This window comes from Octopus sinensis, linkage group LG20, assembly GCF_006345805.1.
Source record: "Octopus sinensis linkage group LG20, ASM634580v1, whole genome shotgun sequence".
Taxonomy (NCBI): Eukaryota; Metazoa; Mollusca; class Cephalopoda; order Octopoda; family Octopodidae; genus Octopus; species Octopus sinensis.
Window position 1 is genome coordinate 6,166,804 of NC_043016.1, and position 27,402 is coordinate 6,194,205.

General features: G+C 34.5%; 1 protein-coding gene across 1 annotated transcript in view; it reads right to left on the bottom strand.

Annotated features, from left to right (window-relative positions):
* Positions 1 to 27,402, bottom strand: part of LOC115222464 (helicase domino-like) — a 132,085-nt gene that overhangs the window by 43,257 nt on the left and 61,426 nt on the right. Inside the window, 17 exon segments of the mRNA XM_029792668.2 lie at positions 5,716 to 5,850; positions 6,070 to 6,153; positions 8,610 to 8,792; positions 9,973 to 10,164; positions 11,801 to 11,915; positions 13,152 to 13,348; positions 13,729 to 13,898; positions 14,109 to 14,311; positions 17,545 to 17,858; positions 19,014 to 19,132; positions 21,113 to 21,484; positions 23,681 to 23,800; positions 24,274 to 24,423; positions 24,589 to 24,801; positions 25,705 to 25,852; positions 25,989 to 26,189; positions 26,331 to 26,517. Coding sequence (XP_029648528.1) covers positions 5,716 to 5,850; positions 6,070 to 6,153; positions 8,610 to 8,792; positions 9,973 to 10,164; positions 11,801 to 11,915; positions 13,152 to 13,348; positions 13,729 to 13,898; positions 14,109 to 14,311; positions 17,545 to 17,858; positions 19,014 to 19,132; positions 21,113 to 21,484; positions 23,681 to 23,800; positions 24,274 to 24,423; positions 24,589 to 24,801; positions 25,705 to 25,852; positions 25,989 to 26,189; positions 26,331 to 26,517 — 3,103 coding nt within the window.

Genomic DNA, 27,402 nt, shown 5'->3' on the forward strand with positions numbered 1-27,402 from the left:
GAGGATGACTGACCCAGAGAAATCTCTTTTTACTCATGATTTGTTCACTTCTTATCAAGTAGATTCATGATCTAAGGTATCCCAACTACAGCCAACTGTCTTAGATTTATCTATGACAACATTTCCTCATGTTACCCATTCTTATTTAAGAGTAGGGTATAATTACAGGGAGACTCAACTACTATCTAACAAGTTGAACAAGCAGTCTCCTCTTGGCTCATTTAACAATTAAATCTCAGTTTAAATACCATTTTATTTAAAAAGAAATTTCTGAATATAAAGTTGTTGCAAGTGATTATCATCAACAAGAGGTCTACATAATCAGGAAAAACCTGTGGTTAAACAGCAACAATCAGAGTAAAGTGTCTTTGTTTACCATTCAAAAACTCTACAGTGAACATTACATGTAACTTTAAAATGTGTTTAGAAAAAAAAGCCCTGTTTCTATATCAGTTGTCATCTACAGATAGGCTTCAACTTCTAAGCTTTTTATACTGTCCATATAATAAATTAGTTGATATTTTAATAAAGAGAAGGGAAAATGTGTTTACAAGACCAACTTTTTTTTAAGGGCTCACATCACTAGTGGAAAAGAGTTATTTTTAGATTGGAAACCTAAACAAGGAGTCGACTATATCTGCAACCAGTACATGAATCCTTTATATCTTTTGTACATTTAATTTTAGTATATTAATTTTTCACTAAACAGGTTTGAAATACCATAAACTAAGCAATGTTGCAGTGCAGAATAAGATTCATAATTGAAATTGGATAAAACGGGAATTAATTTATGCTTATATGGCTGGATGAAGAAAATATTAGGTACTTTTTAAAATTCATTTTGTAAGATATAAAATAAAAATTACTGATTATTTTTAGGGAATTTGAAGATTTAATAAAACAACATGTTCATGGCAACACAAAAATGTACTTAGGTCCAAAATGTAGATAATGAAAGAGCTATCGAGTGCTTATTTGACAGGTACCTGGTAAGCACACATTATAGCTCAATAAAATATAGTGAGCATATAGTGATTCACGGCTGAATATGGTTATTAAAAACCTATTCTGCAGTCAACCAGCATCTCATTTCCTTGGTGTAAGGAGCTGCCTGGCAAGGCACAGCATGATACAAGGTATTTGGTGCCTAGTCAGAAATTTTTGGATATTTCTTAAAAAAGTTTTCAATCTTAGGGGGTAACTTAGAGATTTATTCATGATAAAAAGATGGATATCATTTCAGCATTTTCTAATAGAACAGGAGACGAGAGATTTTAATATATGAAAAGAAAGTAGGAGGAGGGGAAGACAAGGAGAGAGGAAATTTAACACACTGATTGACAGTGATACAATTATTGTTTTCAATATTTTGTCTATTTCAAACATCTAAATTTTTGTTCTCTAAAAAAGCCAGTTTTTCTTTTTTTTTTTTTAAGATAGCCAATAATACGCCTGCTAATAAAATGATAACTATACCATATGTCTATACAATGGAGACAAATGATACAAATTTTTCTTCAAAGATTTCCCCAAATCAAAAGCTTAACCAACCAAAATCCTATCTCATGACAAAAAATTATAGTCACTATATAATTTGAGAAAAGAATTTAATTTAGCAGTTTCACACAAATGTTTAATAATGGTATTATACTAAATATTTTTGCAATTGAAATACATCAAATCTTATACAAACAGACTAACTACAAAATATAATTTCGCATTAAATACCATTTGAAATTAATCAATAATAGAAATTAACATCTTCTCTAAAACTTGTCAAAAGTGATTATTAATGTAATTTTTAAATCATGCACATTAGAAAATATGAATTTTTTCAAAACCCAATTTCAATCACAAGTACTTTTTGTAAAACTTATTTCAATGGTTTTTTTTCTAGAAACAATTTTCTTAATACGTTTAAAATTTTGTGTACATAATATGTTGTATATAATTTATTGTATGTATGGTGTGTACTTTATATATATATACATAAGTGTGTATATATACATATATAGATAAATAGATCACTGTTGCCATTTTTATAAAGATGGTTGGATGGATGGTTGGTCGGTTGGAAAGATGGATGGATGGATTTAAAAAAAAAAAAAGAGGAAAAGTAGTTGAAGAGGAGGAGCTCCAGGAACTGCAATGCACCAATGAAATGAGATGAACTAATTGTTGAGAAAAAAGGTTGACACCAAAACCTTGAATCATCAGAGCAGTGCCCCTGCTTATTTACACACACAGCGACAGAACACACATACCAGGAATGAGATGCCGATAACCAACAGAAAGGTTTGTTCAGTCATTTATTTTTCACAGAAAAAAGAAAAAAAAAAAAAAATTCTTGAGTTAAATATCTTACATAATAATTTTTTTCTTCGCCTTGAGATATCACAACAATACCATTAAGCCCTGAAAATCTTTTACATGCAGTACAAAAAACTGCCAGATGTTGCATTTTTTCTCTCAATCTTTACCAACAGTTGATCGTCAACTTGCATATGTTAATATATATATACATATGTTGAAACATACGTATATATGTACATTATATATACACACACAAACACATATAGCATATATTATATATACACACACACATAATATACATATGTCTATATACATATGTAAATATATATATATACACACACACACACTATACAAATATTAATATAAATACATGAATACATGTATATGTGTGTGTATGTGAGTGTGTGTGCATAAAATATATATGCATGTATATGTAATGTGTGTAGATATAGTAAAAATATACAAATATATTGTAATATATATTAAATATATGTAAAATAATATATACAACATATATTACACACATATATATATATATATATATATATATGTATCTGCCTACATATGCATGTCTCCATTTTTTCGATCTGAAATGTATCACAAAGTCTTCCCACAATGTTTAACATCTCGAGCAACTTCCTATTGAATTCAGTACCTACGTTGGCAGATGGTAATTCAAGTTACAGACGTTACATACACACACACACACATACATACACCATAGTAAAAAGCACTACGTGTGTGCACATGCATGTGAGTAAACATACGTATGTATACAATAACATATACTTGCACATGTCAGAGAAAGGTGAATGTGTGTATGTATACATATACAAATATACATTTTTTTTTTCCAGGTTTAAAATTAAATGTTCTACTTGATTAATAGAGTAATCAACCATTTTCAGGTAAGATGTCACCAGACCCAACACAATTGCTACTGATTTTGTTGGACAAATCTGGCCCATTTAAGTTCTGCTGTTTATAGTTAGGATGTGATATTTGCACTATCTGACTTCCTCCACTATTTGTTAGCGTATCTGTTGTAAGTAGACTTTCAGGTAAGTCTATAATGATATTATTCAGCTTATTTGTTACATTTATAACATGCTCTGCTGACTCTTTTTCCACACCGTCATCTGCATCAACACTCTCTGAAGTATCTGCCCGCTTCTTAGACTCTTGCATAGAAGCCCGTCGGGTTCGTATCACAAGATTTGGATTTGACCAAGGCTGAGGACTGGACGTTGCCGTGGTTACTGGAATAGAGATAAGTGGAGCAGGGACAACCTGTGTATACTTAACAGGGATTGTAGGAGAACCACTTAAAACACTTTCAACACCGACATGATTGACAGTTGGGCAATTCTGTGTAGCTGAAGTGGTAACTGCTGCCTTAGGAAGAATAGTGGACACTGGCACAGTTTGGGTAGGAGTTGATATCAGGGGTAATTTTTGGCTTGGTGCAGTAGAAACTAGATGCGTTTGAGTAGGGGTTGCAACTAATAGTTTTTGCGTAGGAGCCGATACTAAAATCTTTTGAGTTGATGAGGTGACTAATAGCTTTTGTGCTTGAGTTGGAACCAATAGCTTTTGGGTTGGAGTGGAAAATAAAAGTTTTTGAGTTGGAGTAGAAACTATAAACTTTGGAGTAAGAGAAGTTGTAGGTAATTTCTGTGCTGCAATAGTTACTGGAAGTTTCTGTTGTAAGACAGATACTGGGAGTTTCTGCTGTAAGACAGATACCGGAAGTTTCTGCTGTAAGACAGATACTGGAAGTTTCTGTGTAGCAAAAGTTACAGGTATCTTATGTGTAGCAATAGGTACAGGAACCTTTTGAGAGGGTATCTTCTGTGTTATTGTAGTAATTGGCACCTTTTGTGTGATAGTAGTGACAGGAACCTTTTGGGAATAGGTTTTAATAGGAACCTTCTGTGTGATTGCTGTAATGGGGACTTGAGTAACAGCAGTTCCAGGTATTTTCTGTGTAATAGCAGACACAGGGACATGAGTTATAGTGGACACAGGTACCTTCTTCTGAGATATAGCAGAGACAGGTACTTGAGTGATACTACTAATAGGAACTTGGGTAATAGCAGACACAGGAACTTGAGTTATAGTTGAAATAGGTACTTTTTGAGTGATAGTATTGACAGGTACTTTTTGAGTTAAAGCCGACATTGGCACCTGTATTTTTTGTCCTAAAGCTCTGATTGGCATCATATGACCAATTGGTACTTTTTGAGCTAAGGTTGTCCAGACATGAGCAGCTGTTGATCCAGATACAATGCATGTAGCTGCACTGACTGGAACAATATGTGGAACAGAAGTTCCAGTGGAAGTCACAGGCAAAACACGTGTGACAGAGGTGCTAACAGGTGATGCACAAGCCATTTGAGTGGATGTGCTAACTGATAAGGTATGAGTAGTTTTTGCCGCTGCTGACAACACTTTTACGGTTGTATTGGTTGGTAGTTTGCTGGTTGATTTCGACTCTACTTTCACATGTTCTGAAACTTTTATGGCCGTTTCTAATATCCTAGCAGAAGAAACTGGAACAGGTGTTGAAGCAGCCGTAGTGGCCGCTACCTGTAAATCAGCAGCTAGTTTCTCCTGAGCTATTAGGGTAGCTCTAAGCAGTTTCTTTGAATTCACTTTAATTTTTTTAACAGAATTTACCTGTGACCCTTTCTTGCTAGTAGTAGTACTAGTAGTGGATGTACCAACTGTTGATGTAGCAGCTGATTTTTTAGATATTACACCACCTGATAACTTCTTAGTAGATGCAACTTTGTTAGAGTTAGCCTTTTTGGTATTGGATTTCTTAGACCCAGCACCTTTTTTGCCTGAACCAACCGGTTTTCTACCAGGACCGCCTACCTTCTTTTTAGCTCCAACTCCTTTTTTAGCTCTTTTAGACCCTACCAACTTTTGATTGCCGACAGTACTAGAAGCAGATGTTTTGGTGTTAATTACAGAATTAGTGTTCTTACTGGAAATGGAATTAAGATTTAGCACTTTTTGATTTGAAGTAGCCTTGTTTTGGGTACTAGGATTGGATGGAATCTTTGAAACATCCTTCTTAAGAGCATGCTTCAACATACCAGTGTTTACTGGTGAAGAGTGTTCAGATCTTACGGAATTAATGCCCTTCATTTTCCCACCCCGACTTGAACTGTTTTCATCTTTTTCATTATTATTAATGAGTGACTTTCTAGAGCTACTTAGTCCATTGCTCCGAGATTTAGCAATGTCTGAGCTAGCAGCAGATCTTCGAGAACTCTTACGGCTAGAAGTTATCTTTTCATCAGAAGAGTTTTGCCTACTATTAAAATTCTTATAATTACTCTTTTTCTTATTGCTTTTGTTACCAGAATTCTTTTTAGACTTAGATTTTTTCACCTGATTATATGCATCATCCCTTGTATATGTAAACAGCATCTCATCTTCTTCTAATTCAGCTCTTATTTCTTCCTCTTCTTTCAGAGATTTGAGTCGTGCCAACTCCCAGTCTTTTTTAGCACTCTCAATATCTTCCTACAAAACAAAATGCACACATTCTTAATTAGTCAATTTTATCTTTGTTAAATTTTTACTTCAATTACAACTGTATATTAATCACACAAAAAAATATTTTAATTAACTCTTTTAAATTTTATGACAAGAAAATGAAAACGTTTTAAAGGTAAACATCAAAGAAATAAATACACAAATGCATGCAAACAAACTCAGGCTTTTAAAATTAATTTTACTTACTTCTGCCATCTGAAGCTCCTCACTACAGAATGGTTCCATTTGGGTTTCCAAGAAAAGGACAGCATACCGCTCAACAGGAGATAGCTTCAAAAGAAAATTGAAGGAATTATATAAATTTTAAACACCAAATTTTGATTTTGGAATTTAAAAAATAATATTAGAAAATATAAATACTGAGAAAAAGAACTGGACAAAAAAAAGAAGATAAAGAGCTTTCATTATAACTTGCTTTGGTTAACAAGGGATGGAAGAATAATTATCATTTAATGTCTATCTTCTTTGTTGGCATGGGTTGGACAGTTTGACTAGAGCTTGCAAGCCAGAGAGTTGCAGTAGGCTTCATTGTCTGCTTTGGTAAGGTTTCTGTGGCTGGAGCGTACTGGGTGCTTTTTACATGCGACCAACAACAGGGTCACCAAGTAACTTGCAAAACAAAGACCTTTCAAGTGGGAGAGAAAGCAGTACTGAGGGAGCTGGGTTTGTACCAGTTGAGTGGTTAAAGTATAATTGAGGCGTCGGGGTACTCGGCGTGCGGTCGAGGCGGTGGCGCGCTCGTCCGTCCGTCTTGCTGTAGAAGGAATACTTGGCTACCCCAGTAGGAAATGAGGGTAAAAAGGTATCTACTAAAATATGTTCTTTTTTAAAACTCAGAATTAATAAAAGAATGAGTAACCTTTAAAATTTATCTATTTTTGTAGCAATTTACCAATATAAAAAAATTAATAATAATGAAATTATTGTATACAGTGCTCAGGTGCACCACAACTTGTCGAAAGTGCATATATATATATATATATATATATATATATTGGTTGTATTTATACAACCAACATTATGACGTAATTGAGTGGTTTAGCCCCATAATATTTAATCCTACCTTCCTACCTTCAAGACCAAATATTCTACCCTCTTTTTATGTTTAAACTAACCAGATCTAGCCTTTCACATCTACCTTAAAATATCATGTCTAAGCATTACATTTAGCAATGTAATTTGGATGCTAAAGGGTTAAATTGTTTCAGGATTGATTAAAGAGATTTATAATCAAATGAAACCTGACTATTCTATCTTAATTACTGTTGGTGTTTCTATGGTTCTCCCTTTAAGATTGTATGGACATGTTTGGGAGCTTAGTGCTGCTGCAAATATTGAAACAGATCCAAATAAATTGCTATATTTAACAAAACCAAGATGGTTTTTAAACTTGTCCAAGACTGGTGTAAGAAAGAATTATATGGATACAAGCAGTTCTCAAAAAAGACCCACTCACTCCAGCAAAAATGAGTTCTGATAAAGCTGTATGTAGGTATGTGTGTATGTAAATAAAACCTACACACACAAATATATATATATATATGTATGTACAACTAGGTTCTTTAGTTACCTTCCTCTTGAAGACATCACCATCACCCATTGTCTCCCTGACTGCAGTTCTTCCTTGATATCACTTTTTACTACCCAGAATCATTTCATCTGTTATCCACCCTCCATCCATTAACATTGTTCTATTCAATTACACTTTCACTGATCACCCCTTTCACCATCACCAAGTGCCACTGAATCACAAAATTATCTCTCCTCCTCCTCCTGTCTTTCATTCTCATGCACTATACCTGCCACCATCTCTCTCCCCATTGTCCATCCCTGCCATCTCTCTCTCATACTTCTCCTACTTTCCCTTTCTTACCATAACTCATGCATTGTTGATCATCCACCAACCACACCTCCAATCACCCATTCCCTAATCTTACAACCTCCACCCACACCATTGGTTCCTTTATCCCCACTATCCACCTCATCACCACTATTTTTATTGTTTTCCTGAACCACCCAATCACTTGTACCCTCACTTCTAACATATGAATAGCCATATGGCCCCTCTACAACAAGGGATTTGTTCTGCTCCGGCCTCTTTTCTCATACTTTTACCCCTCATCATCCAATATAAAGCTCCCTCCTCAGAGTTCATACTCTTACAAGCTGCATAGCAACCTCAGTAGTGTTGGTTGCAGAAAACAGCATCCACTTCACTCTGTAAAGTTGTTGGTATTAAGAAGAGCATCCAATCATAGAAACCATGCCAAAACAGACAATAGACCAGAATGCATGGAAACATGTCAAAGTATCCAACCCATGTCAGTAGGGATCATGGACATTATATGATAATGGTGGTGGTGGTGATGAAAAGAGGGAAGAAATCTTTCTGAAGATTGGGACTAATATCAAGATGTTTGGGAATCATTGCAAAATGGTAAGATTTTATTAGAATTTGGTTGTTCTTTCTAGCAGGTTAACCAACTACATAAAGGCCCCTACACTGGTTGGTCAAAATTTTGTTAATAAAAGTACATTTCATAAATGTTACTTTTAATGTTCATCAGTAAATAATATACTTACACAAAATTCAGTTCTGAAACTGCAATTTCCAATACACAGAATGATGGTCCCTCATCAAGGGGTGAACTTTACATGTTTCAAAGACACCAAAAAAAAAAAAAAAAAAAACCACAAAGCTTTGACAATTGTTAAAACTTATTTACCTCTTTTTCCAAAAGACTCAATTCCATCTCAACCTTAGATGTTTCGTCTTCATCTTGCTTCCTCTCAGCCTCCTTATCATCCCAAGGGATGTTTTCATCAAATTCTGCTAATTCCGCTTTTTGTTCAGCCTTTACCAAATCAGCAGCCATAACATCAGTCTCATCCTCTGCTTTACACAATGCCTAAAAAAAATGTTTTAACGTTTAAAATTATGTTGAAACATTTAACTCTTTTGTCAATTTACTGCAAGGAAAAAAAAAATTCTTAATGCCTAAATTGATTTCTAAAGCCATCAAGGATTTGATGCAATTTAATAAAATAACTAATCTTATTGAGTTTAAAATATTCTTACCTACAATTTAAGACATGGTTTATTATGGCCATTACTCACAAATAGAATGACAATAGAATAGGCATCTAAAACGATTAACAACAGTATGGCCAATGTAGCCATATGCAGACACAATCACACACTCTCTGCACTCCCATCCAGGAATTGAGAGCAGGAGAGAAAGAGAGGAGGGGACTGCATCAGTGCTCAGCTGCTACTCGCACAAAACACTGCAGTCCTGGGATTAAAACCAACAACCTTGTGACCATGAGTCCAACACCTTAATAAGAAGATTTTTGCATCCTAAAGCTCATGGGTAATCTAAAGATTGGTTCTAAAAAATAGTTGGTTGACCTCAAACAAACCTGTCAGATGAACTAAAATGAGCGATTACATAAACACACACATACACAGATCTCAGTCAGAACAGGGAGTATTCAATTATTCAATCAATCATACTTATCAAGCTCACTAATTTAATATGTAAGTGAATCAGTAGAACCCCACATAACCTTCAAAGAAATTCACAGATACAATTAGCATGACACTATTTGACAAAGTAGAAACTTCGAATTACAGCTACAACCCATCAAATAAACATTCATACAGTTTCTCTCAATGCACAAAGCATGGGCCAACCTGATGCTAAAGAAGATGATTTGCTCAAGATGCCAATGCACCAGAATCAAAAAATCTCAGTTGCAACACAAACTTCTCAAGCATTTAACCATACTGTGCTGACATTATATATATATGATTAATGAGAGAAACGGAAGATGGGAAATACAAGGGATCAACACTAGATGGGTTGAAGCCAATAATGGTCAATAAGCATTCTCATATCTTCCATCTTTGATCTCTCTCATTAATCAGACACCCAATGAACACTGTAAGAGAACGTGCTTTACCAATAAGCTACCAAGTGTATACCAAAGAATTTATTATCTAATAATATATGTGTGTGTATAAACAAACACCTTTTCAACTGAAATCAAATAAGGTTTACGCCAAGCATTTAATGCAATATTTACCTGTTCCAATTGAGTAATAAGATTAGATTCTTTTCCATGTTCTGAAACTTTGTTCACTGCTGGCTTTTGTACCGATGTTGTGGTTGTTAATACTTTCGCTTCTTTCGGCCACTCAATGCGTTTCTTGGTTTCCCTTTCTTTAGCAAGAGCCTGCAATCCAGTAGGCTCATCAAACAATTCTTTGATAGTATTCTGCAATTTATGAAGAAAACTTTTAGTATACACTTTAGAAAAAAATGCTGTCATTTTGATTGTTTATAAACATACTTCCTAAACAACTATTTACTGGAGAAGTCTATATAACACATTAAACTTAGTTCCAATGTTATTTTGTTTGTGAAGACCAAAACTAAATTCGCATCTACAATCCTACACACTTTCCAGTATCAACTCAATACATTTTATCAGGATCATCAGTGACTCATGTTGATATCATTTTAGTGATCTCTGCTGCAAACATCAGCCAATATTTTTATTGTCATGTGTCCAGACAATGATGTAAATTGTTACAATTTGTACCATACTCATCACCCATTCCCCCCTTTTACAGCTGGTTTGTTCAGCAGTAGCAATAATTTCATTCAAGTAGCACAACTAATTTAATGCATTATGGATGATGCAACTAAGATATGGATGTTTCTCTGCTTATCATCCATCTAAAGTTCTAGCTTTTTTTTTATCAGCCTGCCAGACATTCTACAATAAATATTGCACAGAATCACTGCACTGACCGAGTACTTTAGTTTGACAACATTGATTCAAATATTCATCCACATTTTAAAATTTTCCCGAAGCCTTTTGACAAATACTTCAATAACTGCTAAAAGAATACTAAAAAATGTATTTATTTTCTCCTTTTGGATTTTTTCATTAATTGCTACATTGTAAAATCACAGTCAACTTTAATGATTGATAAGATTAAAATATATTTTTTTTTTTTGTTTAATGGCTTGGCTTGATGCTCTTGCTTGATGGGTCTGGAGTCATTCCAAGTTGTGATCCAGGAGATGCTATCATGCATACAACCGACCAGGTCCACGAGTGCTCCCCATCATTGGCAGTCTCGTGTCAGCTCCTCTACATCCTCCAAGGTGACATCAAGCCTCTCGAGAATTTCCCAAATCATGTCCAGCCATCTGGTGCAGGGCAAGCTCTTTACCAGGATGTTAGAGTGAGAGAGGCAAGCGCGTTTATAAATGATAGGAAAACTTGGAGAGTGTTTGTGGACAGATGAGTGAATTGATATTGCTCAAAGGGGCACAGAACCAGAATGATACAGCGGGGGTATACCAGCATGATGCTGTCTAACCTCACTGCTGATACTGAGGGTTGTGTTCTATGCCTTGACCTGAGCAGAGAACAGGGTTCGCCCCTTTGAGCTGGGAAATAAATGGAATGCCTGGTGTATGTCTTGTTGTGTCTATACCCATCCTAAAAAATGGGGAACAGACCTGGGTATGTGTATGCTTTATATAACCATAAAAGCTTAACCATAATTGTTTACACATTTGATTAAAGACATAGATTGAGAAAGTTGCTTAATGAAGGATATATAGTATCAAAGAGGAGGGTATATTGGGGGTATCTAGATGGTGATATGGTTAGGAATGTAAGGAATAGTGTTGGGAACATAAGTGAACCTTTGTGTACAGCAAAGTTGATGTGGAGGTTTCAGTAGTGTAAGAGATGTGGCTGGATGATAATGGTTATCCTAACTGATTAATCTGAGATTAATGATAATTTACTGCCAACAATATAGTCAGGAACACAAATCACAATATATATTGTTTACGGGGTAAATTTCATGATCAATAACACTGAATTTTACCTGCTTAAAGAAGGCAGTAGTGAAATTACCACCCTCAATGGCCACATCTCCTAAAAGGCGCTTTTGATCTGCTTTCTTTAAAATATTTTCTTCGATAGTTCTTTCACTGATTAACCTAAAAGAAATTATTACAAGAATAAGTATCAGCATTTTTACAAGGAACAAAATAAAAGCATAAAGCAATCACCTATATAAAAATTAACAATAAAACTGATCTTAACAGGAATTAAGGATGTATATATATATATCCTTAATTCTTGATAAAGTTACATATTTCATGAAGTTCACTTTATGACTACATGGCTTAGAGTTCCTTCTTAGTGTATGGCAATGTGGTCAGATGTCACCCAGTCTGGCCTTAGACTAACAAATGCCCTATGAGTGAATTGGTAGACAGAAATTATAGGAAGCCAGTTGTGCATGAGTGTGTGCATGCTGCATAAAAACAAGGTCACCATCCACACAAATGGTGTCAATGTCTATATTGACACTACACTGACATTTGAAAACTATTTGTTGTTTGAAGCAACAGTGGAAATATTACCTTACAGGTGAGGGTTGGTGATAGGAAAGCATCTAGTCATAGAAAAATTCCAATAAATTTTGTCCAGCACATGCCTTTGCAAAAAAGTGAACGTGTTTTGAAAATAAATGAAGTAAACCAACGTAAAGAAAACTTTTCATTATAGAATGTAGTCTACCTTGTCTTTGAATAGCAATCAACACAAGCAGATTTGGGCTACCCATTTGCTGAGGTTTGAAATTTAACCCTTTAGCTTTTAAACTGGCCATATTCAGCCCAAATATACAACCTGTTTTATGTTCATATTGGCTAAAAAACTGACCTCCTATACATGCCATACTGTGTCATTGCAAAAATAAGCAATCACATCAAAATCTCAAAGCTGTAAGATATAATGTATGACTGACTGAAAACTATGTGAATATACAAGCATATGACAGGGTAATCTGAATCCTAAAGGATTAAACTTTTTGTTACCTTATTTCTGTAGAAATACACTAATGAATGAATTAGTATAATAATTTTCTCACTATTAAGCTAGTATTTGGAACAAATTAAGTAATTTTGATGAAGAGTTTAGGTCTCTTTAAAACAACAACAAGAACCATGAGCAGTCTCAGGCAGGTTGACAACAACAAGTGTTCAACATAAGTGGAAATTAAGTAGCGATATAAAAAAAAAAAAAAACTGCTATTTACTAAATGGAAATATACATTTCTGTGTGTATTTAAATTTTATCATTTATCCCTTTACCCTACACACTAAATATAAATGTAATTGGATCCTTATACGACCTATAATAAAATTGGGTTGAAACAATGTATATACCGGTATATATGAACATCACGAGTTTGACCTATTCTGTGACATCGATCCTGAGCTTGGGCATCCATAGTAGGGTTCCAATCACTATCATAAAATATTACAGTGTCTGCACCAGTCAGATTTACACCAATTCCTCCTGATCGAGTTGAGAGGATGAAAACGAAGATCCGCTTGTCAGCATTAAAACGTTCCATCAGAGCCTATAAAAGAACCAAATTATGTCATTATCCAACACTTTTTTTTTTTTTTTTGGAGGTTAAAGAAATATTACAATGAAATCCAACATTTTTGAAATATTTTTTGCTCAGTACAATTCACCAACTATTCGACTAGAAACCCAAGTGTTTCAAGTCACATGTAAACCAGTTATACATCCATAAAGACATTACAGTTTTCAGTTTAATTTTCATCGCATGCATTAATGGAAGATTTATAAGCATGAAAAACGTCCAATGTCATTCCCAGATGGATAGGACAAAGAAAAAAAATTTTCTATAAATATTTTGGAAAACCAATGATTTGTTTAGTATTATGATACACAAAAATAACTAGTTTCCAACTAATTAAAACAACATTTTACCTGTCTTTGCTCTACTCTGGTTGTTCCATCTAAGCGCAAATATCTATGGCCATGGTAATTCAAAAAAGCTTCAAGTACATCTAACATTTTTGTCATTTGTGTAAAAATCAACACTCTGTGGTTTCCTGTTTTCAACTGTCTTAGAAGGACGTCTAATGTCTGCAATTTTCCTGTTGACAAAAAAATATTAAAATTTTCAATAAATAACCCCATATAAATTATGAATTTAATGCAAAAATTGTTCCAACTACTTCAATGAGGACAATAAACTCTATAAAACGGCAAACAGTTATTGTTTGAAGTATCTTTCAATTAAATTCTAATTAAAACATGCCACCAAATACATTTAAAGATTTAATGTTTGAAAGTTGGTTACTCACCACAATCATACTGTATCAACCTGAGTTCAGGAAACTGTACTGACATACAAGCATCTATTTTGTGGAGGCAGGCAGTTTGAGGAGAGACATAATTATGTAACATAAACCTCTGAAAGCTTTCTCGAGCTACAGAGGATGGAGATGGATGAGAAACATGGAGCTTTACAAATGGCACAGTCACTGGTGGGATGACAAATACAAATCTACGAAAAATAAAAACGATATTAAATAAATAACAAGAGATTATCTATTCAGAAACATAATTAACAAAATAAATTACATATAATATTAACTTTTAAATAGCATATTTTCACATTCCTAGACTAAAATAATTACTCAAATCACAAGTCCAAGTTTTGGTGAATTACTAAAGAAGGGGATAACTATCACTTTTGCTGAATGAGGATTATATTACAGGGAAGGCCAACTCAGTGGAGCCAACAAAAAACTGCAGTAGAATTGCAGGGAAGACCTGAAGATAGTGAATTTAGGGTAGTTTCAGGGATAAATAATAGTTGCAAAAATTGCAGCAGGTTGGTAACAGTGACTTAGCAGTTATTTGTTTGAGCAGGTGGGTAATCACTGTTGGTGAGGGTTTTACAAAGTCATACTGCAAATCCTACCTCAATCACTTTCTTCTTTTTTTTGTTTTGTTTTTTTTTACGCACAGAGGAAATGGATTTATTCCTTGACACAGTACAATTTTCAAATTTAAAAATTCATCCCTATCTCCATTTTATTTAATTGTATCAAGTCAAATCTAGCGAAAACTAAACTTGTAGCAAGTAGGAAAGTAAACAAATCACAAATCTCCTCAGGTAGATGGCCCTGCTTGATCTGCAGAAAATGGATATGTAGCAACTCCATAAGATGTACCCAGTGTAAGCTATGGACACATAAGAAGTGCAGCAATATCAGAGGAAGGTTAACAGGGAAAATAGATTTTGTGCGTGGAAGGTGCACAGGTACAATAAACAGAGATGTACTGAAAATATAGATTCCATCAAATGCCGAGGTAAGCCAGAGGTAGCTGATAGCTTCCATTATCTAGGTGATCAAATCAGTAGTGGAGGTGGGTGCTTCAAGTGTAGCTGCAAGAATAAGAATATGCTGGGCAAAGTTCAGAGAGGTTCTACTTCTGTTAGTAGCAAAGGGTTTCTCCTTCAGAATGAAAAGCAGACTGTATGATGCCTGTGTATGAACAGCTATGCTACATGGCAGTGAAACATGGGCTGTGACCGCTGAGGACATGCATAGGCTTGAAAGAAATTAAGCTACTATGCTTCACTGAATGTGCAGTGTCTGTGTGCATGTATGACAGAGTGTAAAGGTCTTGAGAGAAAAGTTGAGCACAAAAAGCATTAGATGTGGTATGCAAGAGAGACGACTGCATTGGTAAAGCCATATGATGTGTCTGAATAAAGAGAGCTGTGTAAATAAGTAAACCCAAAAAGACAAGGGATGAGGTGGTTTAGCATGATCTTTAGACGATGGGCCTCACGGAGGTGATGACAAGTGACCAAGGACTCTGGCAATATGCTGTGCATGAGAAGACATGTCAGGCCAAGTGAAATTGTAGATGTGGCCATCCCAGTGTCATGTAAATGGTACTCATGCCTTGTAGTTGTGGTCAATGCCAGTGCCATGTAAATGGCACCCATGAATCATGGTCATTGTCAGTGCTATTTAAATGGCACCTGTGAATTGTAGTTGTGGTCGTTGCTGGTACCATGTAAATGGCACCCACGAATTGTAGTCATGGACGTTGTTGGCGTTATGTAAATGGCACCCATGCCAGTGGAACATAAAAGCACTCTGGTTCATCAGGTCCAGTCAAACAGTCTAACCCATGCCAGCGTGGAGAGTAGATGTTAAATGATGATAATAATGATGTATCAATATCTTCCAAATGTTCAGAAACTTAAAACTTTTCCTCTTGTATCCAACAATATTTTCTTTTCAAATACCAATACACTTCTTGTAGCATTCTCTCACTTTTATGTTGTACAAAATATTATTGTACAATTGTTTTGATTTAAATTAATTCTCAAGCTTACCATAAACTTCCTTTTCTAACAATATTTCAGGCATATCAGTGACACTTGAGAAAAAAATGCTGCTGATTTAGCCTCACTGTCAAAAGTATATTTCTAAATAGTAAAAGGAGCATTTTACCAGTGAAAAAAAAAAACCTCCAACCCATGGAAGCCTAACTAATTTAAGGTATCCATCACAGCCACTCAATCCAACGGAGCAATCTCAGAATCATGAGAGGTCTCTCCTTATCAACTAACTGAAACCAGCCATAAATAACAGAATTGAACTACAAGAAAGCAGACTGGTTACTACAGCAGCACCAGTCTGTGTATGGAACCTTCCTTCCCTACACATTGGAACAACAACCTTTTTCCATCCCTCGCTTTTGTAAAGTGTCCTGAAGAAGGGAGTCATAGCCCTGAAATATAAGGTAGAACTCCAATTTTGTTTTCTTTTCTTTTTCTAGACTTACTCAACAAGTCTCTTCAATCTAACTAATAACATTTAAAAATGTAGAAATCTTAAAATATGTATCTCTAAAATAGACTCTTCTCCATTAGAAATAAATTTTTAAAATTGCTGATTAATAACATCAACCAGTGAACAGAAAACAACTGATAACCTAGTGGATAAAACATCTGCAGATGTTCTACAATGTTCTTACAAGGTTACCAATCTGATAGTTATTCCCAACAGCAATATACAATCAGAGATATGTAGAATATATCTTAATCAAGAAGAGTAGCAAATTTGAAGCCACAACCAGTGACAGTCTACCAGCTTCTTTACAACATCTAAGATCCTCTTAATTTCTTTATTTTTAGGGTGAGGGTAACAAAATATTACACTTGGAATAATTGTTTCTTTGATACATTATTACATCTCAGTTCAGAGACCCCACGATTCAGTACCTTTTATATTTCCAAATATCTATAAAGATTAACCAACATTTAAAAGCTGCATGATACTTGGTTTTCACTTAAGTTCAACTCTGCTTTCCATCCTTCCAGAAATAATGAAGTACAAGTCAACTATAGGGATTGATTCAATCAGCCAATACACATGCCTCTCACATTCCAACAGCTGAGAATCCCAACAAATCTTAGTGCTGCTGGCACTTTAAGGAGGTAAACACCAATGTCCACAGTATTCAGGCAAACAGAAGTGACTTAAAATATTATCTACTATCCAAAAAGTACTATTATTTATTTTCATTCACTATAACTGTTCCCACTATAAAATTTATCGCCTGGCACTAATGTTACAAATCAAATTTTGATTTCCAACTCCTACAATCCTCTAAAACTTTTCAATTAACGAACGCATTGTTACAAACAACTACATCAAACAAAAATTTTAAATTTTAAAAAAAATCTGATTATTCTAAATTTGCCCTTACCTTGATAAAATGTCTGACAGCTCATTAAGGTACTTTTCTGGAGTATTTACCATATTTTCTAATGCAGCTGTCCGAGACCATAATGAATTACAAGAATAAGAATAATCAAGATGAACTTTTTTACAATGGAAGTGTCCAATGCCATGCCATAAATTTTTTACTGACTGAGCTTTTTCTGGGGTTTTTAATAAATTTACTGATTCCAATAAATCCTGCCCATAAATAACATTCATATCACAATGTTTCTTATTTATTCGGTCTAAATGATCCAACTTCTCTTTTCTCCATTGTTTCCGTTTCTGATATAAACATTCCTGAAGGAAAAAGCAGAGCAAAAATATAGTCAAAACATTATCATAAAAAAAGGCTAAAAAAAAAAAAAAAAAAAAAAGGGAAAAAAAAACAACATCCACAACTTTCATATAAAAATATATGTTGAAAACACTGTAAATAAGATATTTCTGAAAGTTTTAAATTAAAAATTTTTTTTAGCTAATGAAATATTTTACCTATAAATAACAGAGGAGATGTTCTATGTAAATGAAGAAACAAGACATACATATATACAGACACACACTGCTGCAAGCGATAATCAAGATTATTAGATGTAGCAAGATTCCAACCAGATGGAATAAGATGAGCTTATAGAATGGTACAGTAAATAGAGTCAGAAAGGCTGAGACAGGCCTAGAAAGACTAAAAGAAAGGCTGTAAAAGATGGCATATGAAACAATATCAGGTAGTAAGAAGAAACATCAGCTGCTGCAGAGAAACGAATGATGTTCTGTAGAAACTGGGGATCTAAGAAATGGAGTGTTCTGGGTTGCAAGAAAACATGCTAGCATGAATCAAGATGTAAAAAGTGTGTTTAGAATACTAGCAGTGCATCTGCCCCTTATTGATACCTAAAAAAAGAGAAGCACAGAAATGCTATTATGAGGTACTATTGAAAGTAAAATATGCACAAGGGGAGAGGGTCTACTTACTAGTAGCTATCAGCTAAAAACACAATTTAGGATATCAAGGCACAGAAAGCAACATATATCATCATGGATAATTTCAAAGATGCTGAAAATGTTACACACTCAATCAGGCAGTACAGGGAAGGTCATACCCAAAAACTTGTACAACAGTAATAGTTTCAACTATTACAAAAACAAAAAAAAAAAAAGCTGAAGGAAACAAAACTATCAAGAAGAAAATTAGCCTTGATTGAAAACAATTTAAGTTTCTATCAGGATGATATAGCTTCAATGCTCATTTCTGAGTGAGACTAATACATTTCAAAAATTCTAATTATGAGTAAGCTACTAAACCTAACATTTGTTCACTTTCAAGAATGTAAAATGAAACTGGCAGTCACTGGGAAATATAGCTGTTTTCAATTCCAAGAACAATCACTTCTCTTTAATATGCACACACACACACACACACACAAACAATGGAAGTTTAGATAAAATATAACTTACTAAGAATAATTCAGACTTTGGTTGTTGGACGACTGCTTTTGCAGCAACAAGTTTGGTGTTAGTAAATCCACTTGCTGAGGTAAGTGAAATGCTTGTCTGGCCTTGCAGAGATGTTCTACCTATAATAACCAAAGTAAAGAAAAATGTGAAAGTAACAATTCATCAGCAACCATGTTTTTCGTGTTGTAGGAAAAGTTGCTCTTTAAACCACATTTCATAATCCCAAAAAAAAGTTCTGAACTGTCCTATCATCCCAAGAATACATCTCTGTTTGACCTAGTATACACAGCCATATGATATCTGTATAAATTACTCATATGTAATTATCATCATCTGTAATACAAAAATACTCTGTTGTCAATTATCTTGTAGCCATGGTGTTTTTTACATTCAGGTAATTTATTCAACTTTCCAGTCTCTCTTATTTATTTGTACTGACTTACATCACATTTCTGGCACATGAACTACAACACACAGAAAGATAAATTGTTTGCAAAAGCTGCAGACTTTGATTTATATAACACAAACTGGTAAAGTGAAAGAAAACAATGAAGTGGCTGTATAGGAGAACAAGACTAACTACTAAAAAGTGCATGATACTTCAACCACACATTAGACTACAGCAATCTGAAGTTAGACGCAAAACTGAGACAGGGAAAGATAATCCACAACAAGAAGATAAATTGAATAATTATGACATGCGACAGCGGAATGGCATTATCATTTGTGCTGAATGTGCTATTTATTTCAAACCCTTTCAGCTCTTTATGTATTGAAGTCAATTTTGCTGATGATGAATGATAAAATAGATTATCAGTCATCTCCCAGACTTCCTCAAGCAAGAGACAATGGCTAGAAACTTGACAAATCTTAATGCTGCCTGCACATTAAGAACAAATGGACATGCTACTTCGGAAACCACAATATTCCTGTGAAGAGCAGTATCCCTTACTGATAACAAATACTTTATAATTAATGGCATAAATGTTGCAGCCATTGTTGTATCCAACACAAGCCAACAGAAAAGATGATATTCTCATTTGACAGTAAATGAAATTAGCTATTTACCATATCAACAGTCTATTTCAAACCCCAACTTACACCACCGAATCTTCAGTTTCTTATGCCTCTATGTGTCTAATGAACACAATGACCTCAATAAAATTCTATAATGTACAGTAATATTTAATTAAAGTGGCAGTAAAGTTCCAAGAACAAAAATGAAATTATGATGTGCTCCAAAAACATCAGTGTTTTAACAGACTTAATTCCATTGAAATGCATTTTGCAAAACAAATCATTGTTTTATTGTTCATAAATGAACTAAACATTGCATTGTCCAATAAAACTTATACAATCTTATATTTTGGAAAACTTATAATTTGAAGTAATTTATGAAGTGAAACAATTTTATCATTGTTAACCATATTATTATCATATTTCTATCAAAATAACACTGCCTTCATTTAAATCAAATTTTAAAATAATGAAGAATTTCATACAATAACAATGTCATTATTACATTGGTGTTTGGAACATAAAATTTTGATGGAATGTTTTAATTTAGACTATTATAAAACTGGAAGTTTGAATCATAGGACCAAGGATGGTCTCCGGCAGGTTGCTATCAAGAGGGTTAAGCTGGAGTTTGAAACAAAGGACTTGCATGAAATTTTGATGGAAGCACTAAATTTCATTTTTTTTACCCTTTCATATTTAAAATGGCCATATCTGGCCAAAATATTCTACCTGTTTTATGTTCAAACTATTCAGACATGACCTTTTACATCAATCCTACAGCATTCTAAAAATTAACAGTTAGCCCATTGAAATGTAAAAGCTACTAGATAATGTATGATTAATTCAAAACTGAATAAATCAGCAAAACATTTGATAGAATAAGCTGAATGCTAAGAGTTAAAGCAGGTAGTTGCATATGATAGGAAGGAAAGTGCTAATATCAAAAGAGTTCACAGATTCACAAACTACACAATAGCTCCATCTTCAATAAAAAAGAAAACTACTAAATATACAATCAACAAATTCCTCAAAATTTAGTATCAAGATGAAATGGGCATATAAAATAATTTCCTTTTTACCTATTGCCTGCGCAAGGGTCGTAGAAATGGTTGCAGCAGCAGGTGTTGATTGTGGTGCAGCAGTTGTAGTCTTCGTACTGGTAACAGCTGCAGCAGCAGTAGCCAATATTATAGGAGCTGGTTTAGACTGACTTGTTGTTAGACTAATTTGTTTCTGCTGTGATTGGTAATGCATGGTTGATGGAAGCTCTGTAGACAAAGGTTGCACTTTCATTACAGGTTTACCAGCCGTAGCAGCAGCTGTTGTAATAGGCAAATTGACTGTTGGAATAGTCTTGAGCACTGCAGGAACTGAAACAACAGATGCACTGCTACTACTGCTAGCAACAGAGGTAGTGGATGATAAATTAGACACTAGACCAGGACCGTTCACTGTGAAGAGAAGAAAAACAGAACATTTAAATTTATTGTCTCCTCTACATTTGTCACAATCAAAATCATTAGCAGCCATTTTTCAACTGAATATTTTTAATAACTCTTGTCTTGGGAGGGTTGTCACACCAATAATAACATATCCTGGCTCAATATAACGTCTTCATTGTAAGTCAAATGCTCAAATACTTAGCCAACTAACAAACTAATCATTTATTTAATGTGCTGGTTAAGCAATCAATCAGTTGTTTGCTTGCCGAGTCCTTTCATCACTATTCACAAACTTCTCAGTGACTTGCTTTCTCTTTACAAGGTCTGCTCAGAGTGTTTGAGAATTAGTCTTATACCGGTGTGTATGTGTATGCTTGTATGTGTGCATATAGGTTTGAATATATGGATGGGTGTTTGCTTAGGAGGAGAGGGTGAGAGTAAATGAAGAGCTTGTGTTTGTGTGTGTGTGCGTGCGTGCATGCATGTGTAGTTATGTATCTCCACATAACAGCTTGTATGTGCATTTGTGTGTGCACACATTAGCTATCTGTGACCTCTTTAAGGGTTCAGCCTTTTGTTCAGGGTCAGTTTGGTCTCAGACCTGCTGTGATCCACTTGCTTGTCATCCTATAAAGATTTATGGATATAGTTCCTTATGTAGAGAGGGGAGAACAGGGTAGGTATGTGTACAAGCATCAGTATGTGTGTGCATGTACGTGTGGTTAAGTAAGTGTATATATGTTCATATGTGAATGTGTTTGCTAATGTAAGATCATTCCCATAGATGTGTGTGCAGTTTTCTTTAATGACTAAGAGTGTGTGTTCTTGTGTCTATGTGTTGCAGCATGTGTGTGCATGCATTGTGTGTGGTTGTCTGTTCTTGTATTCCTGCACTGTTGTTTTGTACAAACACCTGAGACCTGTCACTTCAACAAATAAGCAAGTGTTCTCATAAATGAGATATTACCAATACTAGAAAATATACACAGTAGGTAGTGGATCTACAACACCACTGTTGCTCCCATGAAATATGCAATATGAAATATTGATGTGTCCGTGTGGTTGGATGGACATGTATGTGATAGTATAGTCAGGTATACAAAGGGTAAGGTTAGAACACCGTCAAGTTGCATGAAAGTTCATATGAATAAATACATGCAAACATTTCCAATGATCATCCATGCATGTGTGCACATGCACGGGTAAACATAGTTACAGGTAAGAGTAGAATTACAGACGGATATAAGGAAATCCATACAAATACAAATAGCCATGAACAAATCTAATACGCAACAGTACACATTCACACACACAGCCATGCATACACCCACATAGAGGCACATACACGTGCAGGAACACATACACAAGAATGAACACAGAAGGATACACACAAAAACATACAGAACCAACTCAACCACATGAACATGTACATAAGGCCACATGTGCACATGCACACCATACATTGCGTGCATTCATACTTTTCACACACACATGCACACCAACACCCCTACATTGGTCTCCCCTCCCCCTCCCTATGTAAGGGACTACACCCATAAATCTTTATAGGATGGCAAGCAATTCCCAACAGAACTGAGACTGAGCTGACTGAACTAAAGGCCAAACCCATAAAGAAGTCATGGAAAGCTAATGCAAACACACACAAACACATACAAGCAGTCATGTGGATGCACACAAACTCTTCATTTATCTCTTCTTTTAAGTAAGCTCACATCTACAAGCAGAAATAAACACAGGCAGAAGGCCAATTCTCAGACCCTGCGAAGAGAGGTCAGGTTACAAATAGTGACAAAAGGACTTTGATGAACAACTGATTGATTGTTTAACCAGCACATTAAACAAATGGTCAGTTAGCTGGTTAGATATTTAACCAAGTGACTAACAACAAAGAAGTGAAACTGACCAGTGTGTGTGTCATTGGCGTAATGGCCCTCTCAAGACAAGATTTGTTTTAACACAAATCCACATCAAGAACTTTGCAAACCAATCGCAAAAAACAAAATTTTGATTAACACTTTTACTACACAAATGGCTTTTCAGTACCTTCATAGTCAGAAAAATAAAGATAGAGTGTTAACATATTCTCTTTCTATACTGATATCGTAAATAGAACTGTACAATTTCTTATTCAAACAAGCATTTAACATGCTGTACACAACATAAATTTGAAATAGAAAAATATCTTACCAACAGGTACTGCAGAACATGTACTAGTTACAGTTTGCACAGGAATCACAGACTGAACAGGTGGTGTAGAAGCAGCAATAAATTGCTGCCCAGAAGTTTGAATAATCTGAATGAATCCAGCTGAAAAGAAGGGAACATTATCTTCACCAGACAACAGATTTAAGTATCTAAGTTCATTAAACGTGAATATAACAATTTCTTCCGTGTAACTCAACAATAAGTTATAAAACTCACTCAACATTGCATAATTAACAAGACAAACTCAGGTGGTAAACTCCAGCAAAACTGCAAGTCACTAACTGAATACTGTCATATGTATTTTACTATTTCTATACTGTTGAGAAAGAGTGAATATCATAAAAGTTCCTTTCACTCCACAGAAGTAGAACTGACCACTTACCCCTGAAAATCTCTCATCATAGAAGATGACATTATTGAATATTTATCCTATATTAGTACATGGAATAAATATTTATCCTTATATAATGAAATATAATGAACATTTTTGTACAAAAAATATAATTCATAAAACTTATAAAATGACGACATTTCTTAAATCAACAAAAAGAAATATGAATGGTGTGGATATTTACTAGAAAATTGCGAAAGCTGGCCTGTAGGAATCATGAGTCGTGTTCCCTGATCAGTTTGTTGTATTTGAACAGTTATGGGTTGAGAAGAAAGAACAGGTGTGGAAGATGAAGTTGTAGAAACTGCAGCAGTACCTGATGTATGTAGTGCACCTGTAAGATAATTGCACAGGGAATTCACCAAGTGAGCAAATGCAATTTAGTTTTGATAAAGATAGTAAAGATGATACAACATTATATGCATTTGCAACAATAGCGAGGAAGAAAAGGAACATTTGTACTGAAGAGAAAAATGAGGAAATCTTTATTGGACCTTACCATGTGGTAAAACCTTTGTTTGAATGGTGGCAATACTAGGTTGTGGTAACGTTGGTCGCGATGTCCCTACACTAGCAGATGATAGAACAACAGCAGCAATTGAAGAGGTTGTTCCGGGCACTAAGCTTTGAGATTGTTGATGTGGAAGAGTAGTCCGTATTTGTTGCGCAATTTGGTGCTGAGGAACTAATCCAATTCGAATAGGCAATGAAGCTAGTAAAAAAAAAAACAAAAAAAAAACATAAAATATATTTCCTTCAGTAACTCTTTTCAGATTCTTGCCTCTACCACCCTTTTCTTTCACACCTTCCATTTACATTCACAGAACCCACCTTATCACACCCAATGTTTCCCTTTTTCACTGACCCAAAAGTAATCCCTCACCTCCCGTCCTTTTCATATTCCCTACTGCAATATTGTCTATTCTGTTGCTCTCTCCACTATACAAACCCCTCTTAACTATAAAATCTATCCTCTCTTACTCCCGTTTGCCACAAATCATCACATTTTCACTCTCCCCACCCTTTTTCCTTAGTTTTGCCAACTACAGTCATATCACTAGTGTTGGTGCAATGAAAAAGAAACAGTACACTGTACAGTGGTAGACATTAAGAAGGGCATCCAGCTGCAGAGACTGAGCCCAGGCTGACACAAAGCACAATGCAGCCCTCAAACTTGTTGGATCCTGTTAGATTGTTCAGCTCATTCCACCAAGGGAAATAGATGTTAAATGGTATCAATGATAAAGTTATATATAACTATTTTTAAAAAATTATAATTGAATTAATTATGAATGAACTTGCTAATATTTAAAAATGATATTGAAAATAACTATCACTTTGACACAGAAAAGACAAACTGGCTCACTGATATTTTTTTATTTATCATCCAGTAAATAAAAGGATTGTATGGTAATTAAGCATTCCCATATTTAAACTAAGCTTGTACATACATACAAAGTAAGCAGAAGATAACAGTTTAAAAATGCTAACACATATGTAAACTTTCAATGGCAAATATTCATTTCCAACAAAAGAGAATGTTTGGATAACTTTTTTGTGTAAGTTTTACTATTAAAATATTCAAATATTGAAAGGTAACAGAAAAATGCCTTACGTGTTGATGTACCAGTAGAGACTGTGGCAGTGGTGGACTGATGTGTTGCTACCACAGGTTTCACTATATTAGGCTTAGCTGTAACTATAGTTGTGGTGGTACCTGGGGCTGTAGATGTACTTTGGCTGACAGGAGAAGCTCTTCCAGACTATTAGAAAAAAATAAAAAATTGACATCATTTTAATAATACTAACAATTAATGAATTAAAATTAGTTTATTTTCAAGGGATGTATAAAGAACAACACATTTTTCAAGTCTGCATAAATTATTAAAAAAAAATTACCTGGACAAAAGGAGAAGAACTACGAAGATGTGAAGTTTTTAATTTGGCAGGTTTGGGACGTGGAGGTGGATCTGGTTGACTATCAATTTCCATTATCAAATGCCGGGGTGTCTTTGTCTTCTTGACTCTCTCAGAAATAAACTTTGGCAAGTCATATTCCATGTCACAAAGACTTGGATACAATAACCGTAAGTCAATACTCTGTCAATAGAGTAAAAACCAAAAATAAAAACTTTGCACCAAATGCAATTTGAAGAAATATTTTTAGTTTTTAATGCTATAGTTAATAAAGGTTAGTTTCACACTTTTAGAAAACATGAAAATAAAAAAAAAGTTACTTACATCAAACGGTCCAGTTTCTAAAGCATTGACAACTTGGGATGCAGTTGAATATACTAAACCCTGCATTTGAAGTGGTGAGACAATAGGCCGTGGGTCAAAGAGATTTGGATGATTGCATACTTTCCTGAGCTGCATTAGCACATTGATGACACTCATGAAGTGACCAGAAGCTAATGTTTCTTTGGTTCTGAAACAAGCAATAAATTTTGGATTAAAATAAAAGCAAAATATATTCCTTTCTTACCATTACTCATTCTCTCAATCACAAGCTCAGCAAATATTCTATTGATTAATGATCTCTAAGAATATAGTCTACAAAGTAACATTATCCTCCTAAACAGTCTAACAATTCAAATTTAATTAACAACATAACTCTCACAACAGCGCAATGGACACAAACTCAATAACCTCACAAGAACAAGGATAAAATAATGGTATCCTGCTGTCACTGAAACTCTGGACACAAAATTCAGCACTTACAGGAACTGTAAAGCATGACACAGAATGTAATTCTATCCTAAGGGAAACTTGGGTAAATATTAAGAAATAAAATTACAATTTCTCTCTCTCTTTTTACATGTATGTGCGTGCATATATACATACATACACACACAAGATATATTTGGCATAATAATTTTATACATCTTTTTTTCCTCTCTATTCCCTGCTGTTTTGTGGCTTAAAACCTATCAATTGAATTCTTTAAATTTTGTTCCTTTTCCCATATCTCTTCTTGCAAGCAATAATAAGATCATTAATTCATACTCAAATAGAACATTACTGCTTTTCTGATTCTACTAGCATTATTTCTTGTCTAATGTTGCTACACTTGGATTTTAAAACGGACTACATAATATATTATTACCGTCATTCAATGTTAACTCATAAGAGGCCACTAAGTAGAAGTGAAGGCAGTAGTGCCACAAAGAATCATATAAGGATTCAATTCACAATGGAATGCATTTCAATTTACAACATGAAAACCAATGGGAAAATAGGTTTTGTGTTACAGAATTCCACACAATGAGAAAATTTGTAGGCTTGTGAAATCTGATAGGGTGAGAGGAATGTC